This window comes from Carya illinoinensis, chromosome 4, assembly GCF_018687715.1.
Source record: "Carya illinoinensis cultivar Pawnee chromosome 4, C.illinoinensisPawnee_v1, whole genome shotgun sequence".
NCBI lineage: Eukaryota > Viridiplantae > Streptophyta > Magnoliopsida > Fagales > Juglandaceae > Carya > Carya illinoinensis.
This window is the reverse complement of record NC_056755.1, coordinates 10,101,562-10,119,908: the sequence shown is the minus strand read 5'-3', so window position 1 is coordinate 10,119,908 and position 18,347 is coordinate 10,101,562. Positions and strand designations below refer to the sequence as shown.

The 18,347-nt window shown below is 40.7% G+C and overlaps 2 protein-coding genes and 1 non-coding gene across 3 annotated transcripts in view; 1 reads left to right on the top strand and 2 right to left on the bottom strand.

Annotated features, from left to right (window-relative positions):
• LOC122307504 (RNA cytidine acetyltransferase 1-like) overlaps positions 1-11,949 on the bottom strand; it is a 36,030-nt gene extending 24,081 nt beyond the window's left edge. The window contains exons 1-4 of the mRNA XM_043120415.1: positions 11,699-11,949; positions 10,938-11,029; positions 6,128-6,299; positions 5,867-5,989 (exon numbers count right to left, since the gene is read on the bottom strand). Of these exons, the coding sequence (XP_042976349.1) occupies positions 5,867-5,989; positions 6,128-6,299; positions 10,938-11,029; positions 11,699-11,803 (492 nt within the window). The 5' untranslated portion in view covers positions 11,804-11,949. The remainder of the gene's footprint in view (positions 1-5,866; positions 5,990-6,127; positions 6,300-10,937; positions 11,030-11,698) is intronic.
• A 374-nt stretch (positions 11,950-12,323) lies between these two features.
• LOC122308307 (violaxanthin de-epoxidase, chloroplastic) lies at positions 12,324-14,659 on the top strand. The gene is made up of 2 exons (XM_043121557.1): positions 12,324-12,715; positions 13,095-14,659. The coding sequence occupies exons 1-2, from the start codon at positions 12,410-12,412 to the stop codon at positions 14,403-14,405; spliced, it is 1,617 nt and encodes a 538-aa protein (XP_042977491.1). The 5' UTR covers positions 12,324-12,409; the 3' UTR covers positions 14,406-14,659.
• A 521-nt stretch (positions 14,660-15,180) lies between these two features.
• TRNAG-GCC lies at positions 15,181-15,251 on the bottom strand. Its single transcript has one exon. It is a non-coding gene; the product is annotated as a tRNA-Gly (tRNA).
• Between the last annotated feature and the right edge of the window lie 3,096 nt (positions 15,252-18,347).

Here is an 18,347-nt window from a genome sequence, read left to right as displayed (position 1 = left end):
TGGAAGCTACTGAGACCAGGTGGCGTGAGAACTTTTTTAGAAAAATGAGGGTCGGCAATGGGTATCTCACTCTCCACCTACTCAGAAATGCTAGGGGCTGCTACCTCCACCTGGAGGAATTCGTTAATGGCAGGAGAAGAGGCTCTTTGATCATCCCCGAAGGCGCCAAGTGTTATGGTTGGGAGGGGGTTTGCCTTCAATCTCAAAAATGTGACTGAACGTGAGGCGGTACCTTCTGAGGCTCCAAGTTGGGTTGGGGAGCTTGGTTTCAGGCCGTCTGCCACACCGCGGTTTTGTCTGGTGCAGCGAGAGAGTGCAGCACTGCAATGGAGTTGATGGAAGACAGGTCTGGTTTTTGCCCAGAGGATCCGGAGGGGATTTCTGACAGTGGTACAAGGTTAGGTGAAATAGAAGGGGTGTTTTGGGATGTAAAATCCAAACTCTCAGGTATCCTCCAAGATATTGCTATTCTGATGAAAAAAGTAGACCTGGGACTCGACATGGCAATGGGACGGGTTAAGGTGATCACGTCTGCCTCGCTCCTGCCATTTTCAGAAGAACTTTTTCCTAATGGGATGGAAGGCCTCTGCATGTGCAGAGATAGGAGAAAACTGTGGGGCTTTGTCAAGCAGTCGGGCTCTTGGGCCTTTGACTGAATCTGGGCTTAACAGGCCTCAGAGCCCACTGAGGGCTAAAAAGCTAAACATCAAGCCCCATCAAACCCAGCAGGCCGGTCCCTCCACTCGGCAGCCCCCTCGTTCACAAGCCTCGAGCCCACACCCTCGGGCTTCAAGCCCACGATCTCGGGCCACTCCTCGGGTCGGTTCCCCCTCTCGGGTCGAACCCGTGACCCAGTAGCCCTTTGAGACTTCAGCACACGGGCCCTCCTCGTCTGGGTCCCGAGACCTAGGCGTCAACCATATCCCGCCAGCATCTTCACCGGCCACCCTGCCGGCATCACAGACAGCACCGACTGACCCCGGTGACCCTACCGGCACAGTAGTTGCACTGTTCAAGGCTGGGCCCTCCTCGTCTCGATCTCGAGACCCAGGCGTCAACCATATTCCGCCGGCATCTTCACCGGCCACACTGCCGGCATCACAGACAGCGCCGACTGACCCCGGCAACCCTATCGGCAAAATAGTTGCACTGTTCAAGGCCACGACGGCGGTAGGTACACCCCTGACAGAGTCGCCCGTGGAGGAAAACGACATCACAGTCGTTCCTCTCGACTCCGTGGGCCCGAATCCGGCTCAGAGAAAGCCGACCGGTCATCTGGAAGCTCCTGGGCTCACTTCCGAGGGCCAGTCCACCCAAGATGAGGATCACTCCTCCCCAGCAGTCAGCGCTGGCCCCTTCCTGGAGGATTCTTCTGAGTTTACTTCTAGGGTTCTTTGTACCCTTGAAGAAGAGGTTGAACCTGACCCTGAAGAGGAGGAAGAAGGGGAGGCAATTTTAGGGTCAAGTATTTTAGTACCTTTTTCTGATCTGGCGAATGAAGGGGATGTTATGGGGAAAGTAGGGGACGATCCCAACCCGCTTTGCTCGTTACCCCCAGCACTGTCGTGGTCTGACCCACAGACAGATTGGGTGCTAAAGAAGGTAGAAGACATTCGGCATTGCGCGGGGATTTCTTGCGTCGGCTTCGAGGACCAACTGACAGCATTGTTCACAGCCATTGCAGCTGAGCAATCTCACCATCTTCGTTCCGCCAGCAAAAGAGAGAGGGAATTAAAGAGACTCTCATGCTCCGTAAATTATGATCGAGAAGGTAGCGCTAGCAGGGAAAGAGTTACTGATAGGGATCACTTAGGTGATCCATGAAGCCCAAGATCCTCTCATGGAATGTTCGAGGTTTAAACAACCCGAACAAACGCCTTAAGAGTGAAGAACCTAATTCGAGATTGGAAGGCGGACATCCTTTGTTTACAGGAGACCAAACTGAAGTACGTAGACAGGAATATTATTAGAAGTTTATGGAATTGCACCTATGCAGAATGGACTAGCTTGCCTTCCAAGGGAGCGTCAGGGGGCATTATTGTAATGTGGGATAAGAGAGTTGTTGATTTAGTGGAAGAATCCGTTGGTGAGTTCGTGGTTGCATGTTTTTTTAAATCTTTAGAAGACGGGTTCGTGTGGGGCTTTGCAGGCGTTTATGGCCCGAATAATAATAATAGCAGGAAGCTTCTCTGGGACGAGATTGCCGGATTGTGTAGTTGGTGGGAGGATCCTTAGTGCATTGGAGGCGATTTCAAGACCACACGGTTCTCGAGTGAAAGGTCGGGGGACTCCAATTCGGGATCAGCCATGGCTGATTTCTCAGCCTTAATCTTTGAACTGGACTTGATTGATCTTCCCTTAGGGGGGGTGACTACACTTGGTCGAACGGGAGGGCATGGTCTCGTATGGACAGATTTATTGTCTCTCCTTCTTGGGAGACACATTTCCCCACTCTTTGTCAGAAGCGCCTCCCTAGGCTTTACTCAGATCATTTTCCACTTATGTTAGACTGCGGCAGTATTCAAGAGGGGCGGAGATACTTCAAATTCGAAAACATGTGGCTAAAGGTGGAGGCATTTATGGAAAAAATCAGATCTTGGTGGTCCTCTTATCAGATTTTGGGCACCCCCAGTTTTGTTTTAGCCAGAAAACTTAAAAACCTGAAAAATGATTTGAGAACATGGAATTTGGAAACCTTTGGGAATCTAAATAACCAAAGATCCACTTTTTTTCAGGCACTGCAGCACTTTGAGGACAAAGAAGCGATTTTGGCCCTCATGGCTAAGGAGAAGGAAAGGAAAACGGCGGTGATAACCAAACTAGAAAAATCACACTTTTGGAGGAGATATCCTAGAGACAAAAATCACGAGCCCTTTGGTTGAAAGAAGGGGACAGGTGCACTAAATTCTTCCACCGTGTCGCCAACTCTCATAGACGAACCAACGCCATTGAGGTTCTGCACTCCGACAGGAGGATTATCACCAACAGGGCAGCCATCAAGGAACACATTGTGCACTTTTACGATCAGTTGCTTAAAGAGCAACATTCCTGGCAGCCTAAGGTAGATGGGTTGATTTTTGACTCTCTTGATGCAACAAGTGCAGCATGGTTAGAAAGGCAATTTGAAGAGAAGGAAGTGCTTAAAGTTCTAAAAAGAATGGAAAAAGACAAGGCCCCAAGCCCTGACGGTTTCACTATGGCTTTCTTTCAAGCTAGCTGGGATATCGTCAAAGAGGACATTATGAAGGTATTTTTCGAATTTCACTCTTTCTTGAAATTCGAAAAAAGTCTCAACGCCTCCTTTATCGCCCTTATGCCAAAAAGGGCAAGCTCAGTGGAGGTGCAAGATTTTCGCCCTATTAGCTTGGTGAGTGAGGTTTACAAAATTATTTCCAAGGTGTTAACTCAGCGAATGAGCACCGTTATGGGAAAGATCATATCGAAGTCCCAAAATGCCTTTGTGAAAGGGAGGCAAATTCTTGACTCTGTTCTTATTGCCAACGAATGTCTGGAGAGTCGGGTCAAAACTGGCATTCCGGGTATCCTGTGCAAGCTGGATATGGAGAAAGCTTTTGATCATGTAAATTGGGACTTTTTTATACACATTATTGGCAGGTACGGGTTCGGGGAAAGGTGGTGCCAATGGATGAAACATTGTATAACAACTGTTAGATTTTCCGTTTTGGTGAATGGCACACCCGAAGGCTTCTTCAATAGCTCCCGGGGCCTGCAGCAAGGAGATCTTTTATCACCTCTTATTTTCATCTTAGTAATGGATGTCTTAAGCAAAATGTTACACAGAATGGTGGAGGGCGGTCACATCTCAGGTTTCTCAGTGGGAAACTCCACCCATGGTAATCTCTCAATTTCCCATCTTCTCTTTGCAGACGACACGTTGATCTTTTGCGAGCCAGACCCTAATCAGATCCGCTCCCCAAGGGCCCTATTGCTCTATTTCGAAGCCGTCTCCGGACTCAAGGTTAATCTTGCAAAATCTGAGATGGTTCAAGTCGGTGTGGTCGATAATCTAAGTGAACTGGCTGATTTTCTGGGCTGCAAGGTGTCATCCTTGCCTATGAAATATTTGGGTCTCCCTTTGAGGGCTTCTCACAAATCTAAGTCTATGTGGGATGGGGTGGTCGAGAAAATTGAACGTAAACTTGCGGATTGGAAGCGACTTTACCTATCCAAAGGTGGCAGAGTCACTCTTATTAAGAGCACTCTATATAATCTCCCAACATACTTCCTCTCCCTTTTCCCCTTGCCTACAGGTGTGGCACATAGACTAGAGAAGATCTTTCGTGATTTCCTTTGGGGTAGTTTGGAGGATGTGAAAAAATTCCACTTGATCAAATGGAAAAAAGTATGCACACCAATGGCAAATGGTGGATTGGGGCTCCGCAGCTTGAGAATCCTCAACAAGGCACTACTTGGTAAATGGCTATGGAGATACCATAGGGAACAAGACGTCCTTTGGAGAGAAATTATTGACAGCAAATATGGGAGCTTGAGTGGAGGTTGGTGTTCTAACGCAGTAAGAGGGGCTTATGGCTTAGGTGTGTGAAAATTCATACGCAACAGTTGGGAAGTCTTTTTTGCTAATTGCAGATTGGTGGTGGGAAGGGGCAATCAAGTTAGCTTTTGGCACGACACTTGGTGTGGCGAGATTGCTTTGAAGATCGCTTTTCCTTCCCTATACAGGATTTGCATCTGATAAGGAGGCCACAGTTGCTGATAATTCTGACAGCTCCTCTACCTTCACGCATTGGTCAGTAAGATTCACCCGAGCGACACAAGATTAGGAATTGGGAGACATTGCTGATTTTTACAGCGCGTTACAGGCGTCGAATCTACATGCTGATGGAGAAGATCATCTCATTTGGTCATCCACAGGAAACAAGAGTTTCTCAGTACGTTCCTTTTACAAGGTACTCTCGGCACACCCCTCCACTGCATTCCCTTGGAAGAACATTTGGAGGACTAAGGCGCCTTTAAAAGTGGCCTTCTTCGTATGGCTAGCATCCCATGAGAGTATACTGACTATCGATAAACTGAGAAGACGTGGCCTCTACCTAACGGATTGGTGTTTGATGTGCAAACACAACAGTGAGACAGCGGATCATCTACTTCTTCATTGTGAAGCTGTCACAGCATTGTGGGATGACATCTTTACAAGACTAGGCTTGGCATGGGTAATGCCTAGAAAGGTGGTTGATCTTTTGGCTTGTTGGAGAGGAATCCGAGGCAAGGGGCAGATTGCAGATATTTGGAAAATGGTGCCACTTTGCCTAATGTGGTGCACATGGACCGAGAGGAACAATCGTTGTTTCGAGGATAAGGAGCGATCTCCGGAAGGCTTTAGGGATTTCTTTTACCATACTTTAGTCTTATGGGCATCCTCTATTGTATTGAATGGCACTTCTTTTGCTGAACTTTACGCTGCTCTTCGCAGCTCTTAGCCTGTAGCAACGCTCTTTGTATACCCCATGTGTACTTGGGCCTTGCCCCTTCTTTTGCTAATATATTTCTTCTTACTTATCAAAAAAAAAAAAAAGAATTACAAGAATACAATAAAATAAAATAAAAACTTGTCAAACCCCAGCTTGAGCTGACCATAGATTAAAACAAGTGACCGCCAGCTAGAATTGGTCCTATAAGGCAGTTGATCCAACTAATCAGACCAACTATAAAAAAGCTGTAATAATTATGATTTACAAATACAATACATACTTCTAGGATAGATTTGAGCTGCATATAAGTCAGAGAATATACATATACACATATATATAACGTGGAGGCACGTTTGTATCTGTGCATGGAGAGAGATAGAAACAAGCTATTATGGCAATAGGTGCTACATTCATACCATAACCATGGTGTACAGATTGGTCAGTGAGGATAGAGAACGAAGCAGCAATACAATTAATCCACCACCCTCTACTGTCTCAATTGTCCTTGCTAATAGATTTGGCGTCAAAGCCTCAAAATCCTGATAGAAGGTCAAAGAGTAAACTTTAACATGAGAGAGAGAGAGAGAGAGAGAGAGAGAGAGACCATGACAGATCAATAACAACTAAAGAGTCCAGCTACAATCCAAGTACACGAGAAAAACACTAGGCAAGCTTACCTGAAGCACACACATCCCAAAGGTATTACCAAGAACTCTCTCTGAATCCTTGTACAAGCAATAAGTTAAGCCCCCGCTTTCAACAAAAAGTGAAAAAGGATCAACCTTCTCAGGATCCAGAAGCCCCCTCTGCATTAGCTTTTTTATCTGCTTTGCACGTTTTTTCTTGTGACTGCATTAAATAACTAACAGTAAAGATTGTGCAGGCACCTCTCCAAATGGAGAGAACACAAAACCAAAACCTTCTTTAACCACAATACTAAATATGCATAAAACATTTTTTAAATCAGTACGTAAAAGATAAATATTATTCATCAATAAGTTGAACTCCTCAACTTCTTAAAGACCCAAAACTTTGTTTTATCAGTAAGATCGTGGTTCCATTAATTTTTTTTTTATAATTAATATGAGAAATTTATTCCAAGTAAATAGGCATAGTCCAAATACACAGGATGTATACAAATGAGAACACCTACTTACTAGCTAAAACAAAAAATAACTAAGACTGAACAATACAATCATTCCCATTCCTTACAAGATTCTTCACCCAAGAGCTTAGAGTACTAAGAAAAAACTCCCCGAGTTCCTCTAAAGAACGAGCACAATTTTCAAAGCATCTCCCATTCCTCTCTAGCCATAAACACCAAAGTAAGCACAGGGGAATCATCTTCAGCACTGCAGTACTGTTAGTTCTCCCCTCGATACCTTGCCAGCAAGCAAAGAAATCCACCACATGTATAGGCATCACCCATAAAATGCCAATCCTTGCAAAAATCTCATTCCACAACGATGTCACCTCCTCACAATGAAGAAAAAGATGGTCAATAGATTCACCATCCTTTTTACACATAAAACACCATTCAGCCATCTAAAAACCTCTCTTCCTCAAGTTGTCTGTAGTTAATATTTTCCCTAGGGACACCAGCCAGCAGAAAAAGGCAACATTGCTAGGCAGCTTGGCTCTCCAAATACTTTTCCAGGGATAGCCTTTGACCCCATGACTGGTTAACACCTTATAATAAGAGCTCACTGAGAATCTTAGATTAACTGGATGCGCCCACAGCAGGCTGTCCTCCCTGTTCTGATCAAGTTTCATCTCATATAATCTTCCTAAGAAATCAGAAACTTCACCTACTTCCCAATCCTGCATCTCTCTAATAAATTCCACGGTCCAGCAAATCAAATTGTTAGAACAGTGATAGGAATCAGCCACTGCAGCCCCTTTGTCTCTAGCAATCCTGAAAAGGTTAAGAAAAACAACCTTAAAGGAGAATCCCCACACCATATGTCATGCCAAAAATAGATCTTTGCCTCATTCCCCACCTTGAATTTGGAATTCTTAACAAAGTCCCCCCATCCCAGCCAAATAGACTTCCACAAACCCACCCCAAACGTCCCTCGAACTTCATTCATGCACCAACTCCCCCACATCCTCCCATATTTAACATCCACAATATTTCTCCAAAATGCATTGCTCTCATTATGTTATCTCCAAAGTCATTTCCCAAGTAGAGCTTTATTGAAAAGTATTAAATTTCGCACTCCCAACCCTCCACAAGAAACCAGAAGACTAACCTTTTTCCAACTCACCAAATGAAACTCTCTATCCTCCCCATTACCATCCCACAGAAAGTTCCTATAAATCCTCTCAATACTTTTAGGAACCCACACTAGTAAAGGAAAGAGAGAAAGGAAATAAGTAGGGAGATTAGACAAAGTGCTCTTGATCAAAGTAACTCTTCCACCTTTATACAAATATAATTTTTTCCAGTCGGCTAACTTCCTCCTAATCTTCTCAATCACCCCATCCCAAAAAGAAATTGATTTGTGAGAGGCACCCAAAGGTAGTCCAAGGTATCTCATAAGTAACGAAGCTACCTTACATCCCAAAATATTGGCCAAATCCAAAATATTCTGACCGCACCCACTGGAACAATTTTAGACTTGAAAAGATTAATTCTCAAACCAGAAACAGCTTCGAAGCATAACAGTAATGCTCTCAAAACGCAAAGTGATCTTGATTGTTATCACATAAAATCAAAGTGTCGTCTGCGAAATGCAAATGTGATACTGAAATACTATCCCATGTTTCATTACCCACCACAAATCCCGACATAAATCTTCCTTCGAAAGCTGCCTCAAGCATACGACTCAATGCATCCATCACTATTACAAATAGAAAAGAAGATAAGGGGTCTCATTGCCTCAAACCCCGAGAGCTATTAAAAAAGCCAACCAGATTTCCATTTACTAATATCGAAAATCTAGCAGTCGAAATACAATGTTTAATCCATGAACACCACTTCTCACCAAAACCAAATCTCCCAAGTAAGTATAGAAGAAAATCCCAATTGGCATGGTCAAAAGCCTTTTCCATGTCCAATTTAACTAAAACTCCAGATTTACCCATTCTTATTCTACTTTCCAAGCTTTCATTTGCAATAGAACCAAGTAAAGAATTTGCCTTCCCCTCACAAATGCATTATAAGACTTTGAAATAATCTTGTCCATAACCACACTAATACGATTTGCTAACACTTTGGCAATGATTTTATACACCCCATTTACAAAGCTAATATGGTGAAAATCCTTACATCTCCACTGCACCCACCATTTTAGGAATGAGAGCAATGAATGTAGTATTAAGACTCTTCTCAAATTTCAGGAATGAATGGAATTCACCAAAAACTTTCATAATGTCATCCTTCACTATGTCCCAACATGCGTGGAAAAACGCCATGGAAAAGCCATCCGGGCCCACTGCCTTGTCCTTCGTCATACCTTTAACCACATCAAGAACTTCTTCTTCCTTAAAAGTTCACTCCAACCAATCTGCACTCATTTGATCAATGGACTCAAACACCAGCCCATCTAACTATGGTCTCCATGAATGTTCTTCTGTAAAAAGCTTCTCATAATAACTCACAATGTGATCTTCAATCTCCCCAATATCGGAAAGAACATTCTCTCCATCATGAAGAACTTCAATAGCATTGAATCTACGATGAGAATTTGCCATTTTATGAAAGAAGTTCATACAATTATAGCCTTCATTCAACCAAAGAATCCGAGATTTTTGCCTCCACGATATTTCCTCCATAAGAGAAAGCTTTTCAATTTCTGCATTCACCTCTTTTTTCTTCTCCTTCTCCTCAAAGGAAATACCTCCCACAATCTCCTTATCTTCTAGAATTCGCAACAGTTCCATGAGCTGTTGTTTTTTATTTACTACATTAACAAAAGTCTCCACATTCCAACTCTTCAAGTCTTGTTTTAAGTGCTTTAATTTTGCCCGCCAGAACAAAGCTTGGGAGTGCCAGAAGGATTATAAGAGACCCACCACCTCCTAACCCTTTCAACAAAGCCGTCATCCTTCAACCACATATTTCCAAATTTAAAATATTTTCTCCCATTTACAATGCCCCCACAGTCCAAAAAGCTAGGATAGTAGTCAGAAACAATTTTCAGCCTTACTTCCAGAAATAAGGCTTCCCAAGAAGCCGAAATTAAAAAACTGTCCAACCGGGACGATACTCTTCCATTTGACCATGAGAAATCCCCTCCCCCATTGGTAAATCAATCAACTGTAGCTCGGAAATGAGATCAGAAAAATCTGACATAGCTTTAGTAATCTGAAAATCCCCACCTCTTTCACAAGGAAACAGAGTAACATTTAAATCCCCACTGAAGCACAAAGGGAGATCCCACCAACTGCAAAGACCTGCCATTTCGTCCCACAAAATGCTCCCTCTAGAGTCCAAATTTGGCCCATATACTCTAGCAAACGCTCATTCAATTCCATCCTCCACATTCTTAAAATGACATGCCACTAAATAATTTTCCACATAGTGGTCTACTAATTCCACAGCCCTTCTATCCCACATAATGATACCTCCCAAGGCTCCATTAGAGACTAACATAACCCAACCCACCCAGCAACAGCTCCATAGGATATTAACCACAGATTGATTAACAAACTTTAGTTTAGTTTCTTGAAAACAAATAACATCTGCCTTCCACTGATGAACCATATTTTTCTCACAGAGACATTTCCTATAGTCATTCAACCCCCGAACATTCCAAGAGATAATCTTGGGTTTCATGAGGAACCATTGATAGCTCTCTCCTTGCCTTTATTTCTAAAGGCACTCCCTTCCCTGTTGTTATAGTAGAAAAAATTTGTACTTCCATTAAGCAGGAAGTAAACAAGAACACCACCTAACTGTAAAAATGAAACATAGCTAGGAAATCTAGAAAAGTGGAAACAGGAAAGATGCAGCATTTTGGGCCATTGTCCAGAGCATCAAGAAAAGATGTATTGAGCTCCAACAACTACTTTTTCACAATCTGTAAGCAGCACTCTCTCAAACTCGATCAAATAATGCTAAAGAGTAAACAGGATTGAAGCATTAAGATTTTGGTCCCATGATGATTAAAATTTCTGTATACACATGGAGATGTGCACATGCAGCAAATTTTCTAATCCAATAACAAAATACTTCTTTTAAGAAGTAAATATCACTTTTCGAGTGCTCTTGATATGCTATCAGATGACATCCACATCCTATCTTAATGCCAGTGGTTCATAACTAAATCAAATAATGCAGCACATCCCTTTATGGTATATGGGACATCATATTGCATTATCTATTGTACAGGGGATACAGAGAGATTCAGTCAGTATCCAATACATGCTAACTATGGTAACAAGTAACATTCATTACTCGATAAAAGAAGAAAAAAACAAGTAACAATCGTTACCAATTCCACAACCCAGATGGAAGTAGAAAATAAGAGGGGTAAAGTTCACCTGCTGAGTTCAAGCTTGTCCTTGTAGCACCACAAAACAGTTGGCCTTGCTTTAATAACTGACTTACTTAGCATGTAATGGAGATTGACAATCTGCAGTACATGAAAATGTAGGATCAACAATCAATTAAGCATTATTCTAAGTGTCAATATTTTTATAGAAAGAAAGAAATGGCTCCAAATTTTATCTTTTTCTTTTTTGATAAGTAAGCTCCAAATTTTATCTTATTTGCCTCCAAAAGGAAAAAAGGTTGGGAAAGAAAAAAGAAAAAGGAATTCTTCCAGCCGAGACTGGCAAGGCTCAAGTTGAGTTTTCACTCAGCATAACGGAAACAAACTGAGTAATTCTAAAATTTATAGCTTCTTCTTTTCCTCAGTTTTTATCGCAGCGAAGCAGAGGAAAAAGAAACTACAACTCAAAAAACAAAAAAAAACAAAAGTATGACCTATAAGAGTTAGAGAACAGCGTCTGCGCCTATCATACAACATCATCGAGAATCCAGTATTGGTTACACCTTATAAATTCATTCAAAAAATACGAATAAGCCCATTTCTGAATACCATCGGGATCAATTGAGAAAAAATTTTCCACTTTTAAAGGACAATGATATCAACAGAAGGCCGAAAACTTCACTTTATTCTTCCCACCCTCAGTTTCTTCAGCATCCACAATGATAAAAGCGATGCAAGAAAAGACCTTGAGTTGCTAATTTCAATCAACGCACATATAAAAGTACACGGGATAAAGGGAAGAGGGAATGCCTGGTCCCGTGACTTGTCGCCGATGATGACGAATATGGAGCGATGGCGGGTTTTGACGCCATTTTCGATGAGAGTTCTGATGCGCTCGTCAACCTTCTTCCTCATTCTCTCCTTCCTCTAAGCTACAACGGTCAGAAAAAATTTCTTCCTTTGATAGGAGCCTGGGAGGTGCAATGCTTCTTATAAAAAGCGTAAAAGACTGTTTTCTACTCGCTCCGCTCTTGCCTAGGGTTTATGCGAGGCCGTGAGGGTTTAAGAGCCACTCGCCACGACGCTAATTTTTAACGAAGCATGTCGTTTTGCTGAAATACTGTCCCTTTTGTGTTTTAACTTTTATTCTATTATCATCGTCTATTATTTCTTGAGCCAACATTGAGATTGCGTTTAGTTACTGATTTCGTAAATAGTTAGAAAAAAGTATTGATAAAATATTAAATAATAATATTAAATAAATAAATAATAATAATAAAATAATAAATAATAATAAAATATAGTGAAAATACCTCCCATCTAAATTGGCTCTGAGATCTCTTTAAATTCTATTTACAAATTCTATATTTACGGAGAATTGAGATTTAAAATAAATAAATAAAATATTAATAAAAAAGAAGAGAGAGAGAGGAAATCTCCTCCGTTAAGGTCCCTCCAATTCAACTGCCCTCGTATCCATATCTTTTTGCGTCGACACTGGTTAGTAGTCACCACCAAAGCATGGCTCTGGCAGCTCCACCTCGGCTCCCCAAACCCATGCCCGGTTTCTTACGAACCCTCCAGTTCGCCGCCTCCCAAACCATTTGTCATCCGTGTAGCCACCGACGTAAACCGTCTCTGGTTCCGCAACTCAGAAGAATCGCTCTCCGCGCACCGACTATTTTGCCGTTGGCAGTTTCTGAAGCAAAGGAGAGTGCGATGACTGAAGGTTTGCCGGACCCGCCGGTGAGAATAGTGGCCCTCTTCGGCGAGGGAAGTGTGAGCCCTCTGAAATCCACCCCCTGGCAAGAGGTCATGCTTCACACAGTAAGTAGTCATTTGGCTCACTTTTTCCTGAAGTCTCTATTTTGTTTTTAAGTTTCTTTTTATTCTTTTCAAAGAACAAAAAAAATTCACCGTGATTGGATCACACTGTGTAATGGAACTGGGTTTTGCTTCATTTTTTGTCAGTATCGAGTGATGAAAAGAATTTGCTGTTTACACTTTACATGGAAGAATAAACTAGAATGTTGCTGTTTACATAGATGATATTTCAGGACCAAACGCCTTATATTTTCATTTTAATCGCTTATATATCCTGTGTTTTAGATTCGTTGTATATTTTTCTTGGTTTTTGGTAATTGCCCAGGCATAATTTCTTGGCAAGAGAGCTTACATCACTTTCTGACTCTCTGTTTGTACGCAGGCAAAACGACTGAAGTGGGTCGACGAAGGGTATGAAATGCTTGTATTTACTGACAGTTTATGTAAATCCGGTGATGATAATGCTACTACCCTTCAAAGGGTATCGAGCCTTGCAGATATTTTGGTTATTGTTGCAGTTACAGATCAAGAATCAGTTCTGTGGATACAGGCCAACTGTGAAAATATCCAAAACATAATCTGCTTCGAGTCTTCCCGGGATTTGGTAAACAAATTAGGAGGATCTTATGTACTATCTGATAAAAAAGGAAAGCTATTCGACAAAATTGTAGGATTTTCACAGTCAAAGAAAGCAAGTGAATCTGAGGAAGTAGTTCGGACTGTATCTGAGGCATGGGACCGGCATAATTCTGATGATATAAGGTTCTGTTTGTTGGTTATAATCAATGCATACATAAGGCCGGTACCGATCCTAAAAAATCTGAGATCTAAGGGATTTTCTACCCTGAACTGCATGGTAAAGAACTGTGGGCCTCAGATACTCAACTGCCTCTTGGATCCTAATTGTCGGAAAGCTCTTCAGTGCTTGAACCGGTGCAGTCCTGTAGACCAAGTGTGTAATTATCGGTGTATTGCTTCTTACGAAAGTCCAAATCTAGAAGCATTTTCTCTTTGTGTATTGCAGAAGCACAATTGTCTCGAACTCGACGCAAAGATCCCTGAAAAGCCATACGTGACTCCCATGGAGAAATTCCGAGGGAAGGACTTGTGCAATGAAACTGCTGAAGATCTTTTTGTTGGCTGGTTGGGGAGTTTGAACTGGAGTTGGCGTGTTGTGGCAGGCCAGAACCCAGCTTATGATCAGTTTCCATGCCAGTACCAGTTATTTTATAGGGGAAAGGCAAAAGGATCATTTTGGTATGAGCCAGTTTTTCAGGTTAAAACCTTAGAGGAGAAGATGGTTTGGAGGAGGCGAAAATATAGGGTTAAGAGAGGGAAGATCCCAGGGACATTCTACTTCAGTGTCTTGGATAATGGGGTTGTTTCAAATGAGTTTTGGACAATTGTTGATGTAAATAATGATCTTAGTTGGGCTTTGTTTCATTATAGTGGGGCTGCTCGAGTTGCAGGACAGTCTTACACTGGGGCAGTGCTTGTTACTCCAGATGGGGCATACCCAAAAGATACAGATAGGATGAAATTAGCTCTGGCTTTGGAGAAGTGTGGAATCAAAGATTGGGAGCTATATACAGTAGATAATTGTTCGTGTGTAGATCCTCCGTTAGGTATTCCAGAAGGTGCAAGTTTACATTCTATGATTGAAGTTAAAGATCAGACATGGACCGCAGTGTAGGCAAGCATGTAGACTTGCGAGCAGCTTAGGCCACAAATTCTATAAACATGAGTTGGGATTGTCAAAATAGATGTTGATGAGTAATGGTTTGGTGCATCATATTGAAATCGAATTCCCCCTGAGATTTCAAGCCAGGTTTATGCTTCCTCACTAGTTCTGATCAACTCTTTTAGCCTCAGTGTATCCTCTTGATAAAGTTGGCTTTGTTAGTTTCATCACCAATAAAGATGCAAAATGGGAACTATTTTTTTGAATTGAAAATGAATCGAGTGTACCAGGAAATGTAAGGGAAATTTAAAGGGTCATTGCAATGCTGTGTTGCCAATGGAAATTTCTCTGGGAAGAGAAACCGTACAATCTCTCCACCATTTTCAGTGATCAAAATAAAGCATAAAAAATGGGCTAGTCCTTTGCTTTGGGACTCAGAAATGAAGCTTGGCTAATTGCAATATTGCAATTTCCATAACTGTTCGAATATGGTAAAGTTGGTCTGTAAAGAGTCGCAGTATGTTGCCCCTATTAGCAACGTGCAGTCAATTTCAGATACCAATATTGCCACAGATTCTGACTTCTGTTTACTTTCTTCCAGTATAATTTGTCAGAAAGTTTTCAAATTTTATTCTTGTTTGTAAATATGAGACTTAACTTGTTTGGTTTAAAAGATCAACTCGGTGAAGATGGCAATTCTGTGAACAAACTCGGAAGGGAAGTTAATTGTATGCAGCTATGAATGAAAACTTCGAATGGAAAATCAAAAGCTGAAAACAACAGTAATTGCACCAGCCGGGAATCGAACCCGGGTCTGTACCGTGGCAGGGTACTATTCTACCACTAGACCACTGGTGCTTGTTGGGTTCAAGCTAATTAAAACTTTTTAAAATCATACTTGGTGGCAGAACTCAACTCCAAATTCTTTGCTGTTATATCATCAGAAAGTTATCGGCGTACTGTTTGGAATAAATTGTTTTAATTTCCACGTTCCCAGTAAGATCTTACTTGGGAAAAAAAAAAAACTTTAGGCCATTTAGCATCAGAATGAGCCATATATACACATTAGAATCATTTGGATAAAAAAGACAAAGTTGTGCGTTCTAAAGCTTCATCAACTTCCCAGCCGGTCTCATGGCTCTAATCTCACACTAATATTGCAAACAAGCTTGCTCTGTATTTGAACGCTCCTGCAAGGTTGGCTGAGACCTTAACTCGTACTCTGTAACAGGCTGAGAGTCTGAGGCCAATGCAATGAACACGGCTCGTGCCATGGGTATGCATAGAGCCGGTTCAGAATATTGGTAGCAATGCAGCATATGTAGAAGTGGGGTTGTGGAATTGCAAATTTAGGATGGTTCTTGAGATTGAAAAAGGAGAGCAACTAGCTAGCTAGAAAAGTTCGTATATAGAAAATGTGGGTTTTTCTTTGGCCATTTGGTGGTGTTGGGTAGTCCTATCCTTTCTTGTAGTTGCTTATAAACGTTACAATTAGAAAGGGGTTTAGAGAGTTCCTAATTAACCTCATTTTCCAATCTTAGTTGTGCATAACTTCTAACACCCACGGAAATTAAAATACTATTTATCATTTTAAATGTTATCATTCTAGTCACGTCACTTTATATATATATATATATATATATATATATATATATCGAATATATATATATAAATGGGAATATTGGACGAACAGTATTTTCGTTTAACATTTTTATTTCTAATTTTACTCTTACTTGTATTCTTAAATTACATCCTCATTATTTTTATTCTTTTTTTTGCCAACTACTAATTTTGTCTTTTTTCCAAATACTAATTTGGTCTTTTTACATTTCTGAATTGCTGAATTCTTTCTAAACTTATCTCTGTTTTAATATCCAAATTTGCCCACTTTTGTTTCTTGTTTTCCTTCACCGCCTTACTATTATTGTCATTTTACATTTGCGGTCTTATCACTTGCTCTGACAAACTGAAACCAACTCAAATATGATTCTTAATATTTTCCTTCCGTTTGTGTTCTCTCTATTCTCACTTTCTTAAATAAATAAATAAAATCTCCTTGTGTTTTGAATTGCTCCTTCTCCTAAGTCTCGGCTGTTTTGGATATGCTTCTTATTCATTCTTTCTCTCAATACTACATGAGTAAATTTCTTGCACTATAATTACATCATGTGCATATACATGACAGGGAAAAAAATCCAAATAGAATAAAATTGAAAATACAATCTCTACAATTGAAAAGATAAGAAAATTATAATAAAAATAAAAAAAATAAAAAAGAAGAAGAAGATCCAAACACAATTTATAAACAAACACATAGGAGATGTCACAAATAGATTATATGCATGTGCATGAGATAAAATCGTAAAAAATAAAAATAAAAAATCATACCCATATATACAAACCAAACCAAATTAAAAAATAGTGTGTGCTACATGTGTACATCCCACCAAATACCAACATCAGCCCAGCCGTGCTCGGAACACCAAAAACCATTGCCATCAAATAACTAGATCTAAGGCATCTGTCTAGATCTACAACAATACCAACTAAAAACACTCAAATCCATCTTGATACCCACCACGCACGGAGGTTAAAGAGGGAGACAAGCAACAAACCGATATACTGACGACATATATGTTAAGTGATAGCAAGTTACTCTACACATGTTGTCGATAGGCTATAGCTATTGCCAGCCACTACCATTCTAGTTCTTATATATGTATTGTTATATAATTAGAATTATACGGTTATCGCCATGTTATTGCTATCCTCATTATCATCACCATGGCAATTGTAATTTTAAAAATGTAGTCACCAAACAGTATACTTTTTATAATGATACCGTCTCCATGGTGATGGTTTCCATGTGGGTGATGGTTAAGGAAGTTTCAAAAGACACAACCTTTTGATTTAGTCAAACGGTTGTGTCACTTGTTTAGAATTGTATCATTTATTAACCATTATATTACTAATAGTTGTGATCATCCTTGTTAACTAGTGTCTCATGACCTATAAATAGGGATAATGATGTGAACCCCAATCGACTCGCTTTGAGACCCAACACAATATTGGAAAACAAACCCAAGAACACCAAACTCAAGTCTATGGATGGAGAATTTAGACCCGTTGAAATCTCGTTCCAAGAACCTAGATTATATTAAAATCTAGACCCAATGAAATCCCGTCTCAAGAACCCAAATTACAAGGAGGAACGTCACAAAGGTTGTGATTTACCTTTGATAAGTTCAAGAGTTCAATTAAGAACACGAGGAGAAAACTCACTCACAATGAAAATTCAATAAAAAATGTCTTACCTCTCAAATGAGGCTACAAGTGCCTTAAATAAACAATTCTCAAAACCCTAAAGGAATAGTGCCGCGGGTACTGTAGCGTGAACAGTGCCGCGCTACAGTAACTTCTAAAACCCTAGTTCACATAAATTAATAACTTTTCAAATATGCCCTTGGCCAAAATACAAGGCCTTCCCAAAAACCCTAGTTCATTAGAAATAAGACATATGGGCTAGACATCTCCCAAGCCCAATTATTCTAGAATAATTCCTTTTACTAATAAAATAAATCATTTCAATGAAATAAATAAGTCCATGGTCTTTAATAACAATCGGCTCAAGTCGTGTCTTCCATAGCTTGGATCAAGTGGATCAAAACTGGTTCTCATTCTTTTAAGCCCATCATGTGTGTTGGGCTCTTGCTAGTTTCATCCCAATTGGATTGCACCAATTCTTGCATTGCTCCCTTAATCTTCGTGGCTCTTAATCTTGTAATTGATCCTTAAGACTTGATCTGCCTTGGGGCCCATCAGATAATTATTAGTGCACAATAAAGGCACTCAATTTTCTTTACCTATCACTAACTTGTAGAACAAATACTCTCACGAGAGTATTATTATATTGTCGATTTTATGTTCGATTTTCATCCATATTTTGTTCTTCAT